General features: G+C 43.7%; 1 protein-coding gene across 2 annotated transcripts in view; it reads right to left on the bottom strand.

Moving 5' to 3' along the window:
* Positions 1 to 16,129, bottom strand: part of NRP1 (neuropilin 1) — a 114,661-nt gene extending 98,532 nt beyond the window's left edge. For both annotated transcript variants that reach the window (XM_058808108.1, XM_058808118.1), the window contains exons 1-3: positions 16,010 to 16,129; positions 15,381 to 15,701; positions 12,007 to 12,181 (exon numbers count right to left, since the gene is read on the bottom strand). In XM_058808108.1, the coding sequence (XP_058664091.1) occupies positions 12,007 to 12,181; positions 15,381 to 15,447 (242 nt within the window). In that variant the 5' untranslated portion in view covers positions 15,448 to 15,701; positions 16,010 to 16,129. The remainder of the gene's footprint in view (positions 1 to 12,006; positions 12,182 to 15,380; positions 15,702 to 16,009) is intronic.
* Positions 16,130 to 20,033: the final 3,904 nt, after the last annotated feature.

Below are 20,033 nucleotides of genomic sequence, written 5' to 3'. Positions count from 1 at the left end.
CCAAGCAAGACTGGGGAGAGATTTTGTCATTGACTTGGACGAAGTCAGAATTTCACGCTGTGTGCAAGAATGGGGAATGCTCCCCCCACAGAAGGCAAAACAGGTCCAAAATCTTCTGTGTCATCTGCTTCCACCCAATAGCAGCTTTATAGAAGTAAGTTAGGAATGAATAACTTAACAGCTGCCCAAGGCGGCTCTAAAGTGCTGCTCTCCCCTGCTGCACACGAGAAGACAGCCATTAGTGCTGCTGCTGCGAGGTTCACTGCTCCTTGGGGGACTCTGCATTTGCAGAATGGCCTGGTTTTGTGCTGGCAATATGCACACGTCTGAAATTGCCTGCATTTGGATGCTGTTTGCTGCACAGCTTTGACTTAGTGCCATGTCTGTTACAGATTCTCCTCATCACAGATAATGTGTCTCTTGTGAGCATGAGTGCTATTCTTTATTTTTGTTTGGATAACACTTCTTTCTGAACGTTAGAAGATTGCCACATGCATTTTTACATTGCAGTATATTGTTAAAAAAAATTAACAGCTAGAAGATGAACAACACAAAACAATGGAAAATTACTATTATACTGCTTTACATTTTCACCAGCAGTCTCTAAGGGTTTTGCAAACACTAATAAGCACATCCTCAGATATTTGAAAACCAGAGAAATATTACACTCTCGAAAGAAACAGAGGCACAAAGATGATGACTGACTGTCCCAAGATCAAGCAGTAGGAGAGAGTTATCACTATAAAGAGTCACAGTACCACAGCATCCAGTCTTGTACAGTTCTTTGAAGATGTTAGTGGAAAGAGAGTTTTGTACACATACAAAATTACTTTTGTCTTTATTTCATCTACTTTTAAGAAGCTCCTACCCATTTGGTCAAAGTATTAAAGTGCAATCCCGATGAATGGCAAAACTTTAACAGCCTTCACTCTGAGTTAACATTTGTTCAGCTAGAATACTGACCTTTCTTCTGAGAATTTCTAGGGAACTGTGGAAGTGTAGAGTCAGCTCCTCACTCAGCTGATATAAATCACTGGGGTTCTACTAAGTTCAGTAGAATGATCTTTAAACAAATTAGGAATATAGTCCATGAAAAACAGCTTTCTTTCTTTACATATTTAAATCAAAATTATCTGGTGTCTCTCAGATGAGAAAGAGCTGAAGCTGGGATGTTGAAAGGAGGATTTATTTTCTTTTCTATGCTGAGCATATGGGGACATGCAAAAGTTACCTGGGGATCAGATATTTATTTTCAGAGTAGTCAGTTTCATTTCAGAGCATCAGATGAGCTGTGGTTACATCTGTGAGCATGTTTTTACTTTGTAATTTCAGGTGTGGGGGAGGAACAACTAAGAAACTTGCATGTCATATGGAAGATCACAGGGTGAGAGTGTGCATATGGATAATTTCCATGGAGTAAGTCAGGTGCTTGAAGGTCATACCACAGTAATTTATGTAGCTGCCTCATAACACAAGCTCAAAAAAAACTTTCCTGGAAAGCATAAGTTACAGCAGGCAGAGGAACTGCTTAGTTAGACACTTTGGCTAAGCTTTTGTTTGAAGACTAAAAGCTGGGAGAAAATGGATGTGTCAGGAAGGCCCTCAATATGCACATCTATGTCCACATTGCAATTTGCAGCTTGCAGTCAGTAAGGCAATCCAATTAACTTTTGCTGACAAATATAGCTAATATGGGATCCCAAATCCTCTACTAGCCTTGGTGACTAGTTATGTCACACAGAAGTAGGTTTGTACATTGTTTTTACAGGCACTGTAGCTTCACCAGTTTAGAGACCTTTCTAGATAAAGCAGTACAGTCTTTGCTGCAAACTGCTGACATTAGCAAGGTTTATTCTGTGAAAATACTGACACAGGACACCTTTATACTAGAATATATGCGTCCCCCAGTGCATGCTGAATTGTTTTAACTATACACAAACAAAACCTTAATTGAAATAATTAAATTGGTCCAAAAATCAGAGCATGAAAACTAGGCTTAGAAGACAAAGATTAAAATTCCAAGGAGTACACAGGTACAGTTAGTAAAAAAGGTGTAAAAATGTGCAAAGTATAAATGTAATAGCCAGTACAAGGAGTCTAATTGGCAAATGTGAGACTGGTACTTGGAGGTAAATTTTAAGTTTAGTTTGGGGGAGAGCTATTTGTGTGGGAAAGGATGGTTTCTTGAATAATGACTTACTATAATGAGAAGAATGAGAAGCAATTTGGGCAGTATTAGCTACACTGCTCAACAGTAATAAGGAGCTTGAAAATTATGTCAGAGAAATGAGATAAAGATGACTATTATACTGTTGGAAGGCCATCATCTAGTGTAGCTGTGGAGAATAAATGAAAATGGAAACCAGTAAGGAACATAATATGATATACTTATGGTATTTTGTGTTTGAGCTATTAGCAGGTGCAGCTCTACTGGCATCAGTGGAGCTGTCTTCACTTGCTTCACAGCTCAATGTAGTCCTGTATCTATTTTATACACGTACATTTTATAGTCTATATGCTATAAGAATGCATTGGAAAACTTTTGAAATGCATTAGAGCATTAGAGCGTTAGACTATGTGGAGTAGTTAAAATGTGTACCTGATTTAACTGCTTGCCATCTGGAGCACAAGGAGATGAACCTAAACTGTCTGCTGTAATGCATGTAAAGAAGTTTTGGATTTAGGCCCAGATATGAATATACAAATAGATAAAGTTTACAGAACTGTGACACAAAGTCCCAGGGGTTTTCTGGGAATGTCAAAAAACACTCAGCAATCAGAACATATGCCTTCCATGTTAATATATCTTATGCCTCTGTCTCCAAAAGAGATTATAGAGATGACTTTGAAACATGAAAAAAAAGGAAGAGTTTTCATTTAAGAGCTACCTTTGCATATTTTTCTAGACTTAGCTAAAGCTACTCAAATGAAGCGACAGCCTAGGATTTCCTCTAAGAAGGGCTTTTAGCATGAGGGATATAAGCCTCTCATTTTGCATCTGGCAAAGTGGTGTGATCACTATGGAAATAGGCAGTGTAGCCTGCATTTCTACATAGTGATCAAACTAAACCTTTTCTAAATTGCTGATCTGCTTTCCTTGTTACAGATGAATACATCAGAAGTAAGTCAGTAGAAGTTGTCTGGCTTAATGACAGATTGGCATAAGAAGACAAACTTTGATTGTTACTCATGCACTTAGGAACTTGTTCCCCTAGTAAGACCTAGGAGCTGGAGAAGAACTAATAACCTATTTATCATGGTCTATGAAGTATGAGGCTGAATCTCCTACTGTACTCTAAATTACCCTGAAAACATCTGAAAACCACTGTTATGAAGCAATTATTAATTTGTCTAGTGCCAGAAATGTATGTCCTACTCATTAGCCCTGCTCAAGTGAGTTTGTGGTTTTAATTGACTTCAGTGTGACTGTTTATGTGAATGAGCAAAACTTTGGCTTTGAGGGAGCAGTTCTCAAAGCTCAAGGCAGAATAATCATTCTGGTGTGAACAGACCTCTAGATTTCTCTAGGTTACCAACTTTCAGTTTAATACAGAGTGTTGTAAGAAAACAACAAAAGGAAAAAGACTACCAATATAACTTTTTTCAAAGAATGGCATGGCCCCAGCACAGGGCTGACACGTGAGCTCAGTCCTGCCCCACCTGCAGTGGGGTGCTCCAATCCCACTGCCACACCACAGCTCTGATGGCTCTGTGTTCACGTGGGGGCACAGAGCAGCCCAGAGCACAAATGTTCAATATTTGCTGGGAGTGCCCAGTGCTGGGAATGCAGGGAAGGGATTGAGCCAGGCTCACTCAGCACGAGGCTCAGCCCATCTGTATTTAGAGGAGGCATGGAACGTGTGGCCACTGCAGCTCCGCGTCAGTGTGGAAGGCAGCAGACAACTGCCCAGTTTCTCCTGAACAACAGCTGGTTATTGTGCTTCTGGGATGTGCATAGTTTCTTCTGGACAAAATCACATTAAATGGGCGTCTCTTACATATATGGAGATATTTGCTCAATGGTCCTTTTGAGCCATTTGAATTCTTCATTTTATAGCATTACGTAAAACCCTTGTAATGATATTAACCTTCAAGATGAGTCTAAATATGCACAATCTGATCATGTTTAAATAAATTATTATAAAGTTCACACAGTTCATAACCAGCTCTGCAGATCACAGAGTTTCACAGTACCTTGTGCATGAGAAACAATCAGAAATTCAATTTCTGAGGTTACACTTTTAAAAACCTTTGATACTGCCCATGAAAATCAATTTCCTCCATGGAAGTTTAGGACTTGGGAAGGGAGTTATTCTCACATTTTTGTGAATTCCTACAGAAATGGAAATGACCTATGCTCCCAAAAAGTTGGCAGGTGACTTATTAAACTTCTCTCAAATCTCCTTCAGGAAGTTAATTAAAAGTCTATTTGGAAATGGCCAGGTGCTTGCTTCCCACAGTGCAAGAGAGAAATCTGTCACCCTGTTTAAAAAATTGTTTGGTTACTCAGGATAAAGAAATAATCATTATACCAAGCTGTGTGGTTTTATGATGGAAAACTGTGGCTTGGTGAGAAAAGTACCAAGGTCAATGCAATGAAAAACCCACAGTGAACTCAGACATGATTTCCGAAGCCAGTGGTGGATGGAGGCCAGGAGAACAAAGTCTTTCCTGTGGTTCACTTGAAAACAATTTTTAAGATTATGGATAAAAATAACTCTCTAGCTTGAGAGAGTTATTAGATTGAAAAAAATATCATTAGAAAATATTTTTTAGATGTTTTATAAGGATTGCTAAGGCTGACAAAATTACCTTGTTTAACACTGGATCCTGTCCTAAAATACTACGGCCAAGTCATTCAAGAGAATAGCAGGGCTAAGCCTTTTTCATTCTTTATTCTGCCAAACCACTGCCTCTTGCAATCAGGATTGATTACAAACACCCAATTAAGAGGCATTTGGAACATGATCTGAACACTAATCCTGGGTTTTTTTTCTCTTTATACCTAATTATCAGCCTTAAGATGGGTATTAGGGCTTTAATTACTTTAGGAACTTCTACATAAACTAAGAAATCCATAACATATACATAAATACAGGCATATATGCACAGCCCTAAAGAGGTGCACATAAAATATGCCTATATCCAAGCAGTTTGGTGTGATATATAAGCCTAGACATATACATGACATGTGAGTGCATGTATATCTAGTTTTCAGGCATAATTTCATTCCTTGAAAATAGTGCAAAAGAGAATAATTTAATTTGGGTTCACATTAGCTGTAAAAAGATCTCTATATCATAATTATCAAATTATGATCCAATGTTATAGCTTTCAATAAACTATGATTAAGAAACTAAGAAACTAACAGAAACACATAGGTTTTTGTTCCAATTAGATTAGCAAAGGAGAGGAGGGTGGAGAGAGGAGCAATGTGGGGTTGACTGAAAACATATTGAGAGTTTCACGGAGCTAATTCCAACAACTCTGGGTTTCAATTTAGAAAGGACTTAGACCTTTGTTCTGAATTTGTTTATCTCTGTTCACAGAAAGGATGAAGGATTAGGCTTAAGGGAATCCACATTTGACCCTCAAATTTTTCCTGTCTCAAGGGCATCTGGTTGTAGCACATCTAGACAGAATTCTCCTCACAGTTAAGTGTTCAGACTAATAGAAACATCCATATATGATGTTTCTATCATATATACATATGTTTCATATATACATCCATATATTATGTATATATGAAAAACCATATATATGTTTTTGTAGTTTTAACTTTGCTGTGACAGAGGATGCACCCATACACAGAGTGCAATAATGGGCTCTCCATCCCACCCCTCAGCCCTGAACACAGTCCTGCACAGACCCTCTAGCTATGACCAGGCACTTTGGTCATGGATTTCCTAATACCTTTTCCTGAGAAAACTCAAACAAAAACCATTACTCTAAAAGAACAAATTGTTAAACAGTTTGACAATAGAGACTTTCACAAGAGTTAAATGCTTGGATAAAAACCAAAGGAATTGTTTCATTACACTGTATAATCAGAAAATAATATATTTTCCAAATTCCTTTAATTCTCATTTAGTCCTTACAATAAAATAACAGCATCTTTATCTTTAAATACTTGTACCTGTGTGTGCAGATACAAGTGGAATCTTGTGGCAAAGAGATATTATATATACTTTCATAATGCAAAGTCTTCAAGTTAAAAAAATTTTGGGGGTACAAGAGTTTTTTGTTTCCTTGATCGTGCACAGGGTCTGAACTGATTCCTTTCTTTGAGAAGAATTTTTCCTGCAGCCATATGGAGGGTACCAAACAGCAGTGGTCTCCAGAAGGGCTGTCTGGGTCTAGCTGAGTGCTCCCTGAAAAAGCTTTACATGTGCTTAATATACATAGCAGAGAAATGTATAAAGTACACCCTGAAACATGAGATAGCACATGGCCCCCAATCTACTGCAACAACCCATCTCAAACTAAGCCAAACCCACTTGTTTCTTGTTTTAGGAATAGATTGAAGGATGGCCCCCTTCATCCCTTTAGTACTTCCAATTATCTCTTGGTAACCCCAACCAGCTCTTAGGGACAGATTTTTGAGGGAGACAAAAAGGACAAGATGCTGCCTCTTCAGCCCAGGTATGGCCTTCCCAGTGTGTTAGTGCCCACTTCCCACTCTGGCTTTGACACAGAGATGTCCAGGTCCCTGCCCACCTCTGCCTGGGCAGTGCAGCCCAGGGTGGGTGATGTGTGAGTGGATTAGTGAATCCAGTCCAGAGCAAGCAGGGGAGTGCAGGCATCCTTCCAGCTGCCCTCAGCAGGGAGGAGGGGGCATTCCCATGTCTCCTGGATGCCTTGTCCTGCTGAAGTCCACTAAAAGGCCCATGCTGATGCTTAGCTGATGGTGCCCAGCCAGTCAAGCCATATTTCTGTTGGAAAGCTCAGAGGCCTTGGCTCCTTCAGACCTCTCTGCTCAGTGGTGGGCAAACACAGCCCCTGCCTTCCCCAGACCTGAGCAACTCTGCTCCTGTGCTGCTCACCCTGCCTTGTCAGGGGCAGGCACTGTGCCTGCCGAGCCCCATGGTGGCCAGGCAGAGGGAATTAGGAAGCTCTGACTGACATTTGCTATCCAAACAACCAATACAGCCATTAACCATCCTACGGGGCCTGCACTGAGCCCTTCCCCACAGCCACCGGGAATGATGGGAGACAGCTCTGTGGGAGTGGGGGCAGAGTTCCCACTGCTCCCATGGGCAGGGGGGCTGCACTGAGCCCAGAACACCTTGGGGCAGTTTGTGGGAGCAGCTCAGGGCTGTGCAGGCTCCAGGGCCCCTGGGGCAATCAAGCAGCAGCTGTTGTGTGCAGCTGATGGCAGAACCCTTCTGACAGGCTCAGTGGCAGCCCAGCAGGATCACTCCTCGTGGTTCTGCAGCTGGGCACCAAGGACATGGGCACTCTTACTCCCATCAGCTCAGCCCAAAGGGCTTGAACCACCCCTGCACAAAAGGAACCAACACGAGGCACGAGGCCTGCACAAAGCAAACCTTGCTGCATGGAAAAATAGGAATCAGGATTTAGACAAAAGCAAATGAAAGCTTAAACTTTGCAGAAACTGAAGGAAGGCTGAGCCATGACTTTGCTTGCTCCTGTTTATTTTACCAGCCTGAGTTTATTATACCTACAGTTTTGTAGCATAAATCCATTGACATTATTTAGAAGTAAAATGGATGAATGAATTTCTAACATCATTAAGGTCTGTGGGAGTTATGTGGAGCTATACTTTCACCCTGTAGGTCTGAATACCTATGCTTTCTTCCTTACCCAAGGATCTGGAGGAGGCATTTTCTTCTATATAAACAAACATAGATATTTTTTCTCTGTATTCTAGAACTGACCGCAATTTCTATACAGCTCTGCTCTCATTCATGTAACTAATCCCTAGTAAATGCAATATGAAGAGTAATTATCTATGACATCTCTCCTATAACTTGAATGTTTCCAAAATGGGCAATTTTTCCATTCTGAGAGATTTGACAGCACTGTTGTATATAATCCACAAGTGTTAAGCAAGAATTATATTTATTTACTACATCTATAAATGATGGCCATTATAATAATAGTGCTGTGTGGCATATCTCTGAAAACCTTGTAAAACAATACAGTCAAGTCTGGCAACAAAGTTAATAATTTGTCAGTAAGAAAACCACTGTTGGGCTTTTTCTACCCAACCCTCCACCTTTCTTAAGCCCTTTTCTTCTGAAGCTTCACATTCATTTTCTTAATGTTTTTAACCTAGTGTCTGTGAAATTTTTATTGCTCCCTAGATAATGACATCTGATCTGAATGTAACCACACACCTCTTTGCTCAGCAACATTTGTCACAAACCATTATAAATTATCATGCTGATAGTGTGCATTGCTGGGAAACCGGAAAAGTTCCATAAATTCAAAGTACTGTATCAGTGACATTCTTGTTTATTATCTAGGTATAAAGTTTTACTAGATTCAAGATGGCTGCATTTACACAGTAGGATACTTCAGCAACACGAGACTTGTACAGCTTGCACTAAGTGCTGAAAAGCATTTACCACATGCAACAAACACTGGAGCATTTTAACTAATATGTGGCCATATGTTTTGTCTCTTCTATTCATTTTAACCGTATTCCTGACTCCAAGAACGCATGCTTATTTTTGGGACTTGCTTGAGAAAAGGCAAAATGGCAAATAAAAACTACTTTTCTCTTAAAGTGCAACCATAATTTCTGTTTCTTGGCTTCCTGAAGAGGAGGCATAACACTCATTAGAGCTAAATGTTTAAAGACACTGTGAATTTTTTCATTATATATGTCCTTGATAACAATCTGTGGTCGACATGTTTGTGTACTTCCTGTCTAAACCCAGTATTTCCATAATGCTGGTACAGTAGTCCTGTCTAGAAGATTCTTTATTAGATGAACCTAGCTTGTGTGAACATATTTTTTAATTATTTTCCTATCTTTATTCTTCAAAACTGTGAAAGTTGAGTCCTTTGGAATGCCTCCAGAGAAAAAGGAATTTTCACCATGTTTACTTGAAATTTAAAACAACTCAAATGGTTCTGATTGTCAGAAAAACATACATATATGAATTTTATTAGCAGTCATTTGAGAAATACTTATTCATTAAAGCATAGCATAATAAGTAGGTAAATCAAGGGCATTTTCTTAAATTAATTCCAAACCCTAACATACAAAGAGACTAACTGGGAACAGCTTCAGTAACAGCTAGTGCTTAAATGTGCTGCTTTTGATTCTCCCCAGAGAACCAACCTTTCACCAGTTTTACATTTCAATACATCTAGCCCTCCATATACAGCAATATTTTTTAAAGTTAGGTAAAGCCTCTTGATTTTCTTGTTGGCACTACGGAACAAGAAGGTAACCTTTCCAAAGTCAAAATGTTTCCCTTCCCGGGCTCAGGGGTTCCCTGTTATTAAAGTTGTTTTCAATGCTAACTAAGGTCCAAGTTGCAATGAACAGCATTATAAAGAGGATTTTGGGAGCTAGGCCAGCAAGCTAATCTTCTCTAGTCTACTCTAATTGTATGGGACATTTTTTGTTCCCAGACATGAATTCCCTTATCTCCCATTTTCTATCTGCATTTCATATTTAAGTGGTTATTAATTTCCAGTGCTAAACCTTTCAATAAACTAGACTGTAACCTAAATTACACATTTCTAGATTGCAAACTGGGTTTCTAATAAGCTAAGCATATTAGAGAAACAAAATGTACTTAGCTGGAAAAGAAAAAAATCTTGTGATACATTTATTGCATTAATCATCCGTTGCATTCAATATTAAGTACAAGGAATGTGAATTTTGTAAGTAGATGCTGAAATTTGACCATGGAGATTGTTGACAAATTCCTGTTGCTGAAATAATCTCTCTGGTCCTAAGGTTTTGGTGGTTTTTTTTGTTGTTGATTTTTTTTTCTTCCCACAAATACAATCCCTCTCAAGTTAAAAACAGCAATTTTCGATATAAATGAAGTAGCAGCTGAGTAATTTAGCATAGCCTAGAAAATTAGCATTTCAGCACAGACAAAATAATGGTAAAGTCATCACCATCATACACTGCAAACACAATGCAAACAACCCTGTTGAGAGACTTACTTCCACCCACTACCATCTCATTACTGCTTTGGGCTCCATTTCAGGGACAGAAATAATGCAGCAGGGAGAGTGGACAATGAACACTGAGAGGGAAGCAGCAGAGGGAGGGATTCAGTCCTTTCCCTGGACCCAGTTCAGCTCAGTCTAGCACTGTTTAGCACAACACTGTGCCACAAAGATTACTTGTTCTTCAAATAATTGTAGGCTGCACACCATTTTACTGCTGCCAAAGACCATGTTGGTTTTACAGAGTTGGAAAAACATGCATTCTAGCAATGGAGAAAAAGGATTTGACACTGAAATATGCTTGATTTGATTTCTTAATTTCTCTCTATGAAGCAAAGAGTGACAAATATTTTAAAGCATTAGCAGCATTCCACAGAATGAAAGCAAAACCTGTATCAAGAAGACACAGAGAAGTGAACCATTGCCTGAGTACAAGACATTAAAAATTAAAGAATGGGAAGTCAGCGTGTGAACATATGGTGTGAATATGAGCTGCAGCTCCAACACCACAGTAAAAACTCATTTTCACAAAGTTTCATTTTATGAGCACAGGGTTTCCCTGCATTATCACTCAACTATGGCACTGCAATGCTGATCTATAAGTGGTTATAAAATACCATAAAAAAGCAATGAAGTACCACAATGCATCATTAAAAACTTCATTTTAAGAGAAAACAATAATTGTGATCTAAGTAATCAAGTTATTAATAATAGGACAAAGACATGCATAGTAAAAATGAAGTGCTTGAATACACTTGCTCTCTTTTCCAAAGTCCAACACTCTCATCTCATGGTCTATCACAAGCAGTCCTGATAAACTGAACATCATTTTACGGGACCAAATCCTGTATACTACCGTGAAATACCAAACACCACTGGCTGTTGAGTTTAATCTTTCTGACAGGCAGAGAAAATCTTGACTGGTAGCATTAATCAACAGCAACTCTCTTGCAGTTATCAGTAGGGGATAAAATATTATGATACACAAGAAATATTTAAATAACTATGATACTCCAGAAAATACTTAAATAATGAATCACTAAAATATTTTCTTCATGCAACAAGCTGGCTGAATTCAGAGGGCATGTTGAAGAGGGGAATGATCTGACCATATGTTGTCTTGTGCAAGCTGTGAGATTTACAGATTTGGGGGAAAGTGGAGAACAGCTTCTGGGAGGTTCTGATTCTCCTTCCCACTTTTGGAAGGGGTGGTCAAAGGGAATGCGAGGACAGGGGACAAAGGGAGCTCAGCTCCCTCCTTTCTCCTCTCAGGGCACTACAGGAGAGCAGGAGGAGGGGAAAGAAAAGCTACTGGCTATAAATCAGCAGCAAAGGGAGAAAGAAGGAAATACGACCATCAGTCCTCCAGTCCACCGCCCCTTGAAGGGTGAGGGTAATTGCCAGACTAACTCTGCGTTAGAAAGGTTTGCCAATTTATAAACGGCCTGTCTCTTCCATGGGCTGCTTGTAGTCGTGGGGGTACAAAAGGCAAAGGAGCTCCTTTTTCAAACTCCAACTCAAACACGAAACTTACAAAAACAAGCAGGCCAGCAAAGAGTGCCTCACCACAACCGCATCCCCACTCCGCGCATCACCACCGCCCCCGCCCGCAGCGCACCGGGCGGGCGCAGCTCAGACGGAGCTTAAAAACCTCAGAAAGCTGCGAAGACGTTTTTAACACGCACACACACACGCACACACGCACACACACACGGACACACTCAGAGCTGCCTGCCTCGCTCGCCGCCGGCCCGGAGCTGTCCGCGGCGCTGCCCCTGGCGGCCGGCAGGTGTCGCCGTGGCGCTCCGCAGCGCTCCCTGCCCGCTCCCTCCCCGGCTCACTCACTTGCAGTCGCGGTCCTCCAGGTCGAAGTGCGGGTTGAAGTTGATCATGATGCGCTGGTAGGGCTCCGGCGCCTGGATCAGCCACTCGCACTTCTGGCTGGGGTGGTAGGACTGCGGGTAGCCGGGAGACGTCAGGTACCCGGGGCTTAAAATTTTGATCGTGTCGCCGCACTTGTCTGCGAGGGAAGGGAACACATGGGCTGGTCTCAGCGCCCCCGGCAAGCATCCGGGCGCAGCCCGCAGCAGCACACCCGGCAGACTGCCGTGGGAATGCTGCGGGGCCGCAGCCTTCTTCAGGCTAACTTAGCATCCTTCTGCTTTTAAAGGCATCTGAGCTACTATCTACCGGAGGAAGAGGACTCCCTCCCGTACCCCATTCCTTAAACCCGGTGGCTGGACAGGCAGCAGACAGCAGAAGGCACTCTCATTACTAAACAGTATCCTTTTAAAAAGCCCTCCACTCCAATAGTACCCCTTACAGCGTTATGGCCTTGCCCCTTCATAACTGTGTTCATGTTGGCTGAGAAGGGTGCATGGGACACAATTACCTCCAAAAACTATACTCTTCTTAAGTATGAAGTTTCAAGAAAAGCTGGGAGGAGATGTTAAGAGATGCCATTTGATGCCCTGCTCAGCTACAGGATAAGTCTGGTCTGTGTCACCGACCATTGGGATTGTATTGGTGGATCCAAGCTCATTCTCAGGACACCCTCCCTTTGTTTTATCAGTCCATAAATCTAGGCAGGTTGAAGCTATCTGTGCTCTTCAGACCCAGGATAGAAGAGAACAAAGTAGCTCTAGTGAAGCAGAAATCATCCGCTATTTACTCTTTCAAGGACGTTTGTTCATGCTTGGAGACTGCATCAAAGTAATGGAGCAGAACAACCTCCCTTCCTCTTCCCTTCATTCCTTCCTCCCCTGAACAACAACAAAGATTTACTTCTAATAGCAAAATAGTTGCAAAAGTTTCTTGAATCACAAAGTGTGATGGTTGCTCCTTTGGGTCAGCATTGTCAGGGTTGCATTTTAAGCTTTATAGGAAAAAAAAGGGACAAAAACATCCAACCCACACAGTCACTCACTTCACTGTCCAGTGCAGGTTTGTGTTATCACTTTTTTACTACTATGGATTTCTTTCTGGGCACCTTCAGGTAGGAAAAACTTTCTCCAAGTGTTGGTTGTTTATTTTTGAGCAATAAAACATTACAGTAAACTATGGACAGGAAGAATGTCCCCACTAAAGCAAGACTATATATCACTACATCTCAATAATGGTATATACAGTCTGCAGCGCTCTATCTAATACATTCCCTGTGAAAGCAAAATGGCAATCCTTGCTCTCAGCATGAATTTATAAATATACAGGATTTTATTGTAGGAAAAAACAGGTCAAATGGAAATGAATGAGGAAGTGCACATCAAAAATGCATAAAGCAACACTCTTTATAGAAATTATTTGCCATAAATTAGGAGGGAAGGGGTTGATAGGTGCTCAGATGTATGGTCAAAACCCAGATGCTGCCAAGCATGCTGCTGGGAAAGGTATCTTATTATATTTCTGCTGTGCCTTTGCAAAACAGGCTATTTTCCTCTGACCAGAACAAAAGGCATTGGTGCTTAAAGCTCAAAAGCTGTCACTGGTGATCTTGCTAATCCGCTGTCTGGGGCTCTCAGGGAATCTTGCCTTCTCCTCCCTGTGAAAGCACACTCAGAAAGTGATCTTGTCTCATTAAGCCCACTCCAGCCCTGCAAACATCATGGCAGGGTCTGGCATCTGTTAAATGCCTGAAATAAAGCAGGGCTGCTTCTAGTCACTTGACAGAGTCACTTCAGAGGACGCTGAGGTGGACTCACTACCACCAGCGCTCCTTAATCTGCGACTTCTGGGAAAGTGTCAGTGTAATAAGATAATGCGGTCTGCTAGACTCCTTGGCTCTGTGCAATCTCTCTCACACTTGATTAAGAAGAGCAGTTTCTAATGAGTTTGGACCATTAGTTCCAAATAAGGTTAATGAATTAATTTAGTGGACACTAATACTGCATGTAGGTGAGGGTGGCATTAGTAGGTCAGGTAGGTTGTAGAGGGGGTTAATGGCCTTGGTGCCTCCAGCAGGACCACCACATCAACCACTCCTGGTGGAGGCTTTTGCCCAGCAACTTCCTCTCCTGCTCTGCACAGGGACAAATGACCAACAAGAGCACGGGGGTGGCTCCTTCTGTCCCTCAGAGGTACAGGGTGGCAGTGTGGGTCTGTGTGGGAGGCAGCTGCCCACACCCCGAGCTGGGCTGGGGGATGAGCAAAGGGCACCTCTGGGAGCATCCCCACCCCGGGCTTGGTGCACCCCTCTAGCACCTCTGCTCCTGTGCCACAGCACTGGAGGAGGGAGCTCCTGATTAAACTAAGCAGCCTCCTCAAAACATATTGGGAAAGAGATTAACTTCCATCATAAAACATGTGATTTTAATACTCTTGCTTGACACTCCACTTGCGGTCCCTTATTAAAACAATATAACAGGGTAAGTGGAGGGTGCTCTCTTCTTTTAATTACTTTGATTGAGAACCCAGCCAGGCAAAAGTAAATATTTGATAATTAGTTAATAGTAATTGCTCGGGATTTCTCAGGAAAGGAAGACTCACATGAGCTGTTTCATGTGCAAGAGCTAAACGTCAAGCAGTCCCACAATTAGACCATCTTTAAAAATGCATCATGCAGTGAAATATTCACAGTGCCCTGGCATTGTTCGGGGAAGGAGGAGCACGGTGCTTTTAATTAGTTGTGTTTTCAAAGGTTGCCTGACAGTAAACTAGACGCACCACTCATTTGTTCTGGGATTTCTCCTCCTGGAAGGAAGTCTCGAGCTTTCACAGAGAAGCTCAGCTTCCCTCTTGGCACAGTGTAAGTTGCACGTAAACTGCAGACTTGGGAAAGGGGTACTCCTGGTGCAGACTATTCGCAGGTACACACACAGCTAGTAGGAGGCATGATCTAAAAATTTACGCGTTGGAAAACAGAAAGGGCGGGCGGGGAAGAGAGCCTTCGCTTTAAAGCATTCATTATCTTTCAGATATCGGAGGAGAGACGTTTAATTGCCTATGGGACGGGACGCTATTAAGATAATTGGCTGTCCTGATCTAGTGAGAATGAGCAGCCTGCTTTATACAATAACCCAAAAAAAGCAGAAAATAAAGTCGGAAAGCAATGTCGGGGAGAGCGATCCTCAGACGAGGGCTGCGCCGCATCCCTCCTCGGGCAGAAAGTTCCCCCCAGCCGGGTTTGTGTGGGTGCCGGTCCCACGGCCCGCCGGGCACCGCCGCCCGCCCCCCGGAGCCCCGAATGTGCCCGAGCCCAGAGCCGCCGTGCCCGTGACACTCACCGCTCCGCAGAGCCCTGGCCAGGGTGAAGGTGAGGGCTGCACAGTGTAGGAGAAGTCCCCAATCCATTTTCCCTTCCGACAGCAGGGAAAGGAGGAAAAAAAAATAAAAATGCCTTCCACGCACAACTCTTCCTTAAATCCTCCAGCCGGAGTGAGGAGCAGAAAGCACGGTCCGCAGGGGCAGTCTCGGGGACAGAAGGAGGCTGGCTTCTCTCTGTGCCTCAAGCCGCCCGCATCCTGTCATTTAGCTCCGGCTCCCTCTCCCTTTCCCCACACTTGTTCCTTCTCCAGGCGCCGCTGCCCTTGCCATTCCCAGCGAGACTAGAAAGCCAAATAAAAACGAGGGGAAAAATAACAAAAACAAAACCCAACAAACACACAAACAAGACAGACAAAAAATACTGGCGGCTGCCAGCACCTCGGGAGCGCTCTGCTGGGCGAGGGTGCTCTGCGGAGGGGAGATAAGGAAGGGAAAGCGGCCGTGAGCGGGGACCAGCCTGGCGCTGGAGTTTGGCAAACTGCGTCCCCCCTGCCTGCCCCGCTCTGCAGCGGCCGCTCTCCCACGGGGCCGGAGCCCGGGAGCCCCGGGGCGGCGGTGCCCGGCGGTGCCCGGCGGTGCCCGCACTCACCTGCCCCGGCGGGAGGCGAGCGAGCGAGCGCGCTGCCCAGCAGGCACTGCCGGCCGGCCGGGGAAGTGGGAAGCGCCCGGGCGGCTCCTGCTCGCAGCCTGAGGAAGAGGAGCGCAACTCAGCGGCAATAAGAGAGGCCGAGGAACCGCCGTCTCCCAAGCCCCAGTCCCCTCCCCCTCCCCGCCCTCCTCCTTCTCCTCCTCCTCTTTCTCCTCCTCAGCCCCCCAAGACATCGGCAGCGCGGAAGAACGAACAAACAAACACGGCAAGCCCAGCTCTGGCGCTCAGCCGAGGCGGGGACAGGCGAGGGGGAACGCGCGGAGCGGAGCAGAGGGGAGCGGGAGGCGGCGGCCCCGGCACGGCAGGTAGAGCCCATGCGGGCGGCGGCACCACCTGCGCTGCCCCGCCGCCCCTGCCCGGCCCTGCCCCGCCGTGTCCTGCCGTGCCCTGCCGTGCCCTGCCCCGCCGTGCCCTGCCGTGCCCTGCCCGGCCGCCCCCGTCGCCCCGGCCCCACACACACACACGCACACACACACACGCATCCCTCCCGCCTCCCGGCTCGGGACCCCGCGGGAACCCTGCCCCGTCCCTTCCCGGGCCATCCCCTCTGCCACCTTTCCCTCCTCCGCCACCTTCTCCCCCTTCCAACACTTTTTTTTTTCTTTCGTGAGAGAGTGCGTGTCCCTCGAAGTCCCTGCCCCTTCCCCACTGGGACACAACCGTCCCTTCTTGTCCTAGGGGAAGCACGCTGTGCTGATGTGGGGTGAGCTGCCAGCACCCCTGTCAGAGCACCCCCAGGTGTCAGGCTCATCTGGCCACTGCACATCTGCCTCCCTGTATCCCCTCCCTTCCCACCCTTTTCCCACGTCCCTTCTCTCCCACTCTTGCTGTCATTCCCATCTCTCTCAGCTCCTGTTGCAGCTTTGCCCCTCTCATTCTGTCTGTCTTTCATGAAGCCTCTTGAGGGGCTGAGGAGCTGCTGGGGTCCCCCAGGGCCGGCTCTGCTCCCGAAGGAGGCTATGCAGCATGAAATCCCCACTGGGGAGTGTGTGTCTCCTCCTGAGCATTCTCCCCACCACCCCCACAGGCACCAGAGGAAGGAACAAAGCGGGGACATACCAGGCTCTGAATCCTGCTGCTTTGGCTGCACGGTCTGGTGCTCACCACCTACGGGCCCTGTCCAAGGAATTGCTCTATTGCCCTGCCTTACAGGCTGTCCCTGCACCTGGGGAGTGATCACCTTGCTGAACCCAGCTGCTTTTTTATGTGGAGTACTTTGCACACCCTCTATGTGAGGGCAATCCAGTCCCTGGGGTAGGGGTTTCAGGGAGAGCTCCAAGGCTGAAAGCTGAAACACAGAGTTAAATGGTTCCCAAAGACGGGTCTGTGCTAGGAAAATTACCTGCAGCCAGGGGTGGATGTCAGCCTCTGTCATGTCCCAGGACAGTTTGAAAACAATTTGTTACTGGTGCACAGTCAAGGCAAACTCTGTTAATGCTTCATCAGGAAAAAGGCCTGATAGAATACCTACTCCATAAGGAGTTTTTCTGAAGGATGCAGTGGGAAAAGAGCTGGGTTTTACTGAGGACAGGGTCATCCTCCAAGTGTAGCCATGGCAGTAAACCCCTGTCCACTCTGAACATACAGCTTTGTTTGAAATAATTTTCAAACATAGTTGTCAGTCTGCAGCCACACAGATTAACTACAAATGTGTTACATCTGTGTACAGAAACCATACACAAATCCAGCCTCCTCCATCCCTTTGTCTCTAGCCCTGAGTCTGAGATTTCTACTCTCACTCTCCCTCGCTGCCCTTTTGAAGCCCTGAGTTTAAGGTCAGCTGAAGTCTGGAGATTAAGTCTGTAGGAAATCTGTCTGTTGGTTTCATACTGCACACTCTCTCACCACTACTCTCTGAGTTTTTTCCAGACATTCCCCTTCTGTTCTGTGATTACAGTTCCCTAATATTGTGCACTAAAATGCAGTTTGATGCTGTTATACTCTCTGTACACCTAATTCTTTCCTTTGTTGGCTTCTGCTTCTGCCCCTGCCCATGACCCTGCTTCTGCCCATGCCTGTCTGCAGGCGGGCTAGAAACAGGCAGGCTGAAACTAGTCAGATTGAGTTATTGGGTTCAGTCTCATTTCCCTGTCTTTAGGCAGTCTCTGGATCATCATTTGCAATACTTATGCATTTTCCTGATTGATTGGGATGTATATTTTATGGGTAGCACATTAAGCCCCCTTTATTTTTTTTCCTTTTAGAGGCATTCCCAGAACACGGGGGAAGGGGAGAGTTAACCATGCTTTCTGATTATTAAAACTCACTCTGCTGGACAGTTCTTGAGATAAATGGGTTCTGACTTGATCATAGTTTGACTGTTTGAGCAACAATATAGCTTTTAAAATAAAGCAAATCTATTTTTGAAAACAGAAATTACCTGCTGATGGTTGCTTACTAAGGGTTTGCAGAAATATATACATACATGTTTGTTTTAAAACCTGTTCCAGAAACCAAGATTAATTCTCCAAGTGACAGATACCCAGAAAGCATGTACATCAAAAAATACACTTACTGACAGTGATGGCCCTCTTGCTTTGGGATTAGCATTGTCTGTCAGGTCATTTCTAGGGATCTACAGAAAGGAAATAATCATTGCCAGCTGTATGCTGTAAAGATGCTCCCAACCAACAAACCAACCAACCAACCAACCAACCAACCAACCACTCTGTTTCATCAATTCGTTTTCCTATCTGATTAATAAATTGCTTTTTGCTGATGGAGACATAGTTTTTAGTAGCTAGTGTATTTTAAAGAAATTCTTTTCTCTGGAAGAAAACCACTTAAATGCAGACAGAACATGTACTTTAGGGAAGATGGTACAATGTGATAAATTTTAAGATAATGATTAAAGTTGCTTTTATCACCTGAGCCTAGCCAGTAATCACTAATCCATATCCCAAGGTTTATTTCAACATGCTTATGTCTCAAATATCAGTGTTTCCTCTTCTTGCAGAGAGAGAGAGAGATGTGCAACAGGCTGCAAAGAGAGCTGAATAGGAATGGCCTCTGTTAGGGCTACCATGGCCCACAGGAAAGGATTTCTCCCCTTCCTCAGTACTGTGTGGGCATTTTGGATTCCACAATGGGGCTTTATTTAAATTTTTTTTCCTGTTGATGTCTCAAGGCTTAGCAAATATACCAGAGTCTGGTACATAAATGTCCTTCCCTATCACAACATGAATAACACCAGTCTAATTTTTCCACCCATCTTTTTCTCTCTATATAAGCACAGTTTTCTCCTAAGTATGAATTGCCCTGGAATGATGAGTGAAGACATTCTATGCTTGGTTTACATATATTTACCTGAAAATTATTAATCTTTAATAATCTTGAATATAAACTGGCATCAAATGAAACATTCAGAAGTCTCTTTGTATAATCCACTTCTCACATTTTAGTCACGGAAGTTTAGGCCCTGATCCTGCAACTGCTTACATTTGTTCAGCTCTCCATTTTCACATCAGTAATGGGATTTTAAGGCAAGGATGAGTTAGTGTTACAAAGACTGAATCTGAGTCCAATGTATGTAAAAGTTAATGGAGAGGCTAGCTTTGGGGTTTGGGTTCAGGCCCATCTTTGCTTCATAATTTGACTTGGTGTTTATAATGCTTTTTTGAAGATTGTCTGCACTTCTGTTATAAACCTGTTTCTCAAGAAGTTTATAATTCAGCCATAAAAAAAATATTTGCCTTGGGCTAAATAATGTAATATAAAACTTAAAATTCCAAAGAAAAAAACATTTTTTCCCATTTTAACAATAGCAGAACGGAGCAACTTTGATGTTTATTCCTTTATGTACTCACACAGCACTTCTAATTAAAAACTAAGTTTGGCAAATGATTAATCAATGGCTGAAGACACCTTTATTTGTTATTATTTTCAAAAAGAAACACAACAAATTAAACTCATCCATAATATTAAAAGCCTGAAAATGGAGACTTCCTATGAGCATTTAGTGCAG

The sequence above is a fragment of the Ammospiza caudacuta genome, chromosome 1 (assembly GCF_027887145.1).
Source record: "Ammospiza caudacuta isolate bAmmCau1 chromosome 1, bAmmCau1.pri, whole genome shotgun sequence".
Classification (NCBI taxonomy): domain Eukaryota; kingdom Metazoa; phylum Chordata; class Aves; order Passeriformes; family Passerellidae; genus Ammospiza; species Ammospiza caudacuta.
This window is presented reverse-complemented; position numbering and strand designations above follow the sequence as displayed.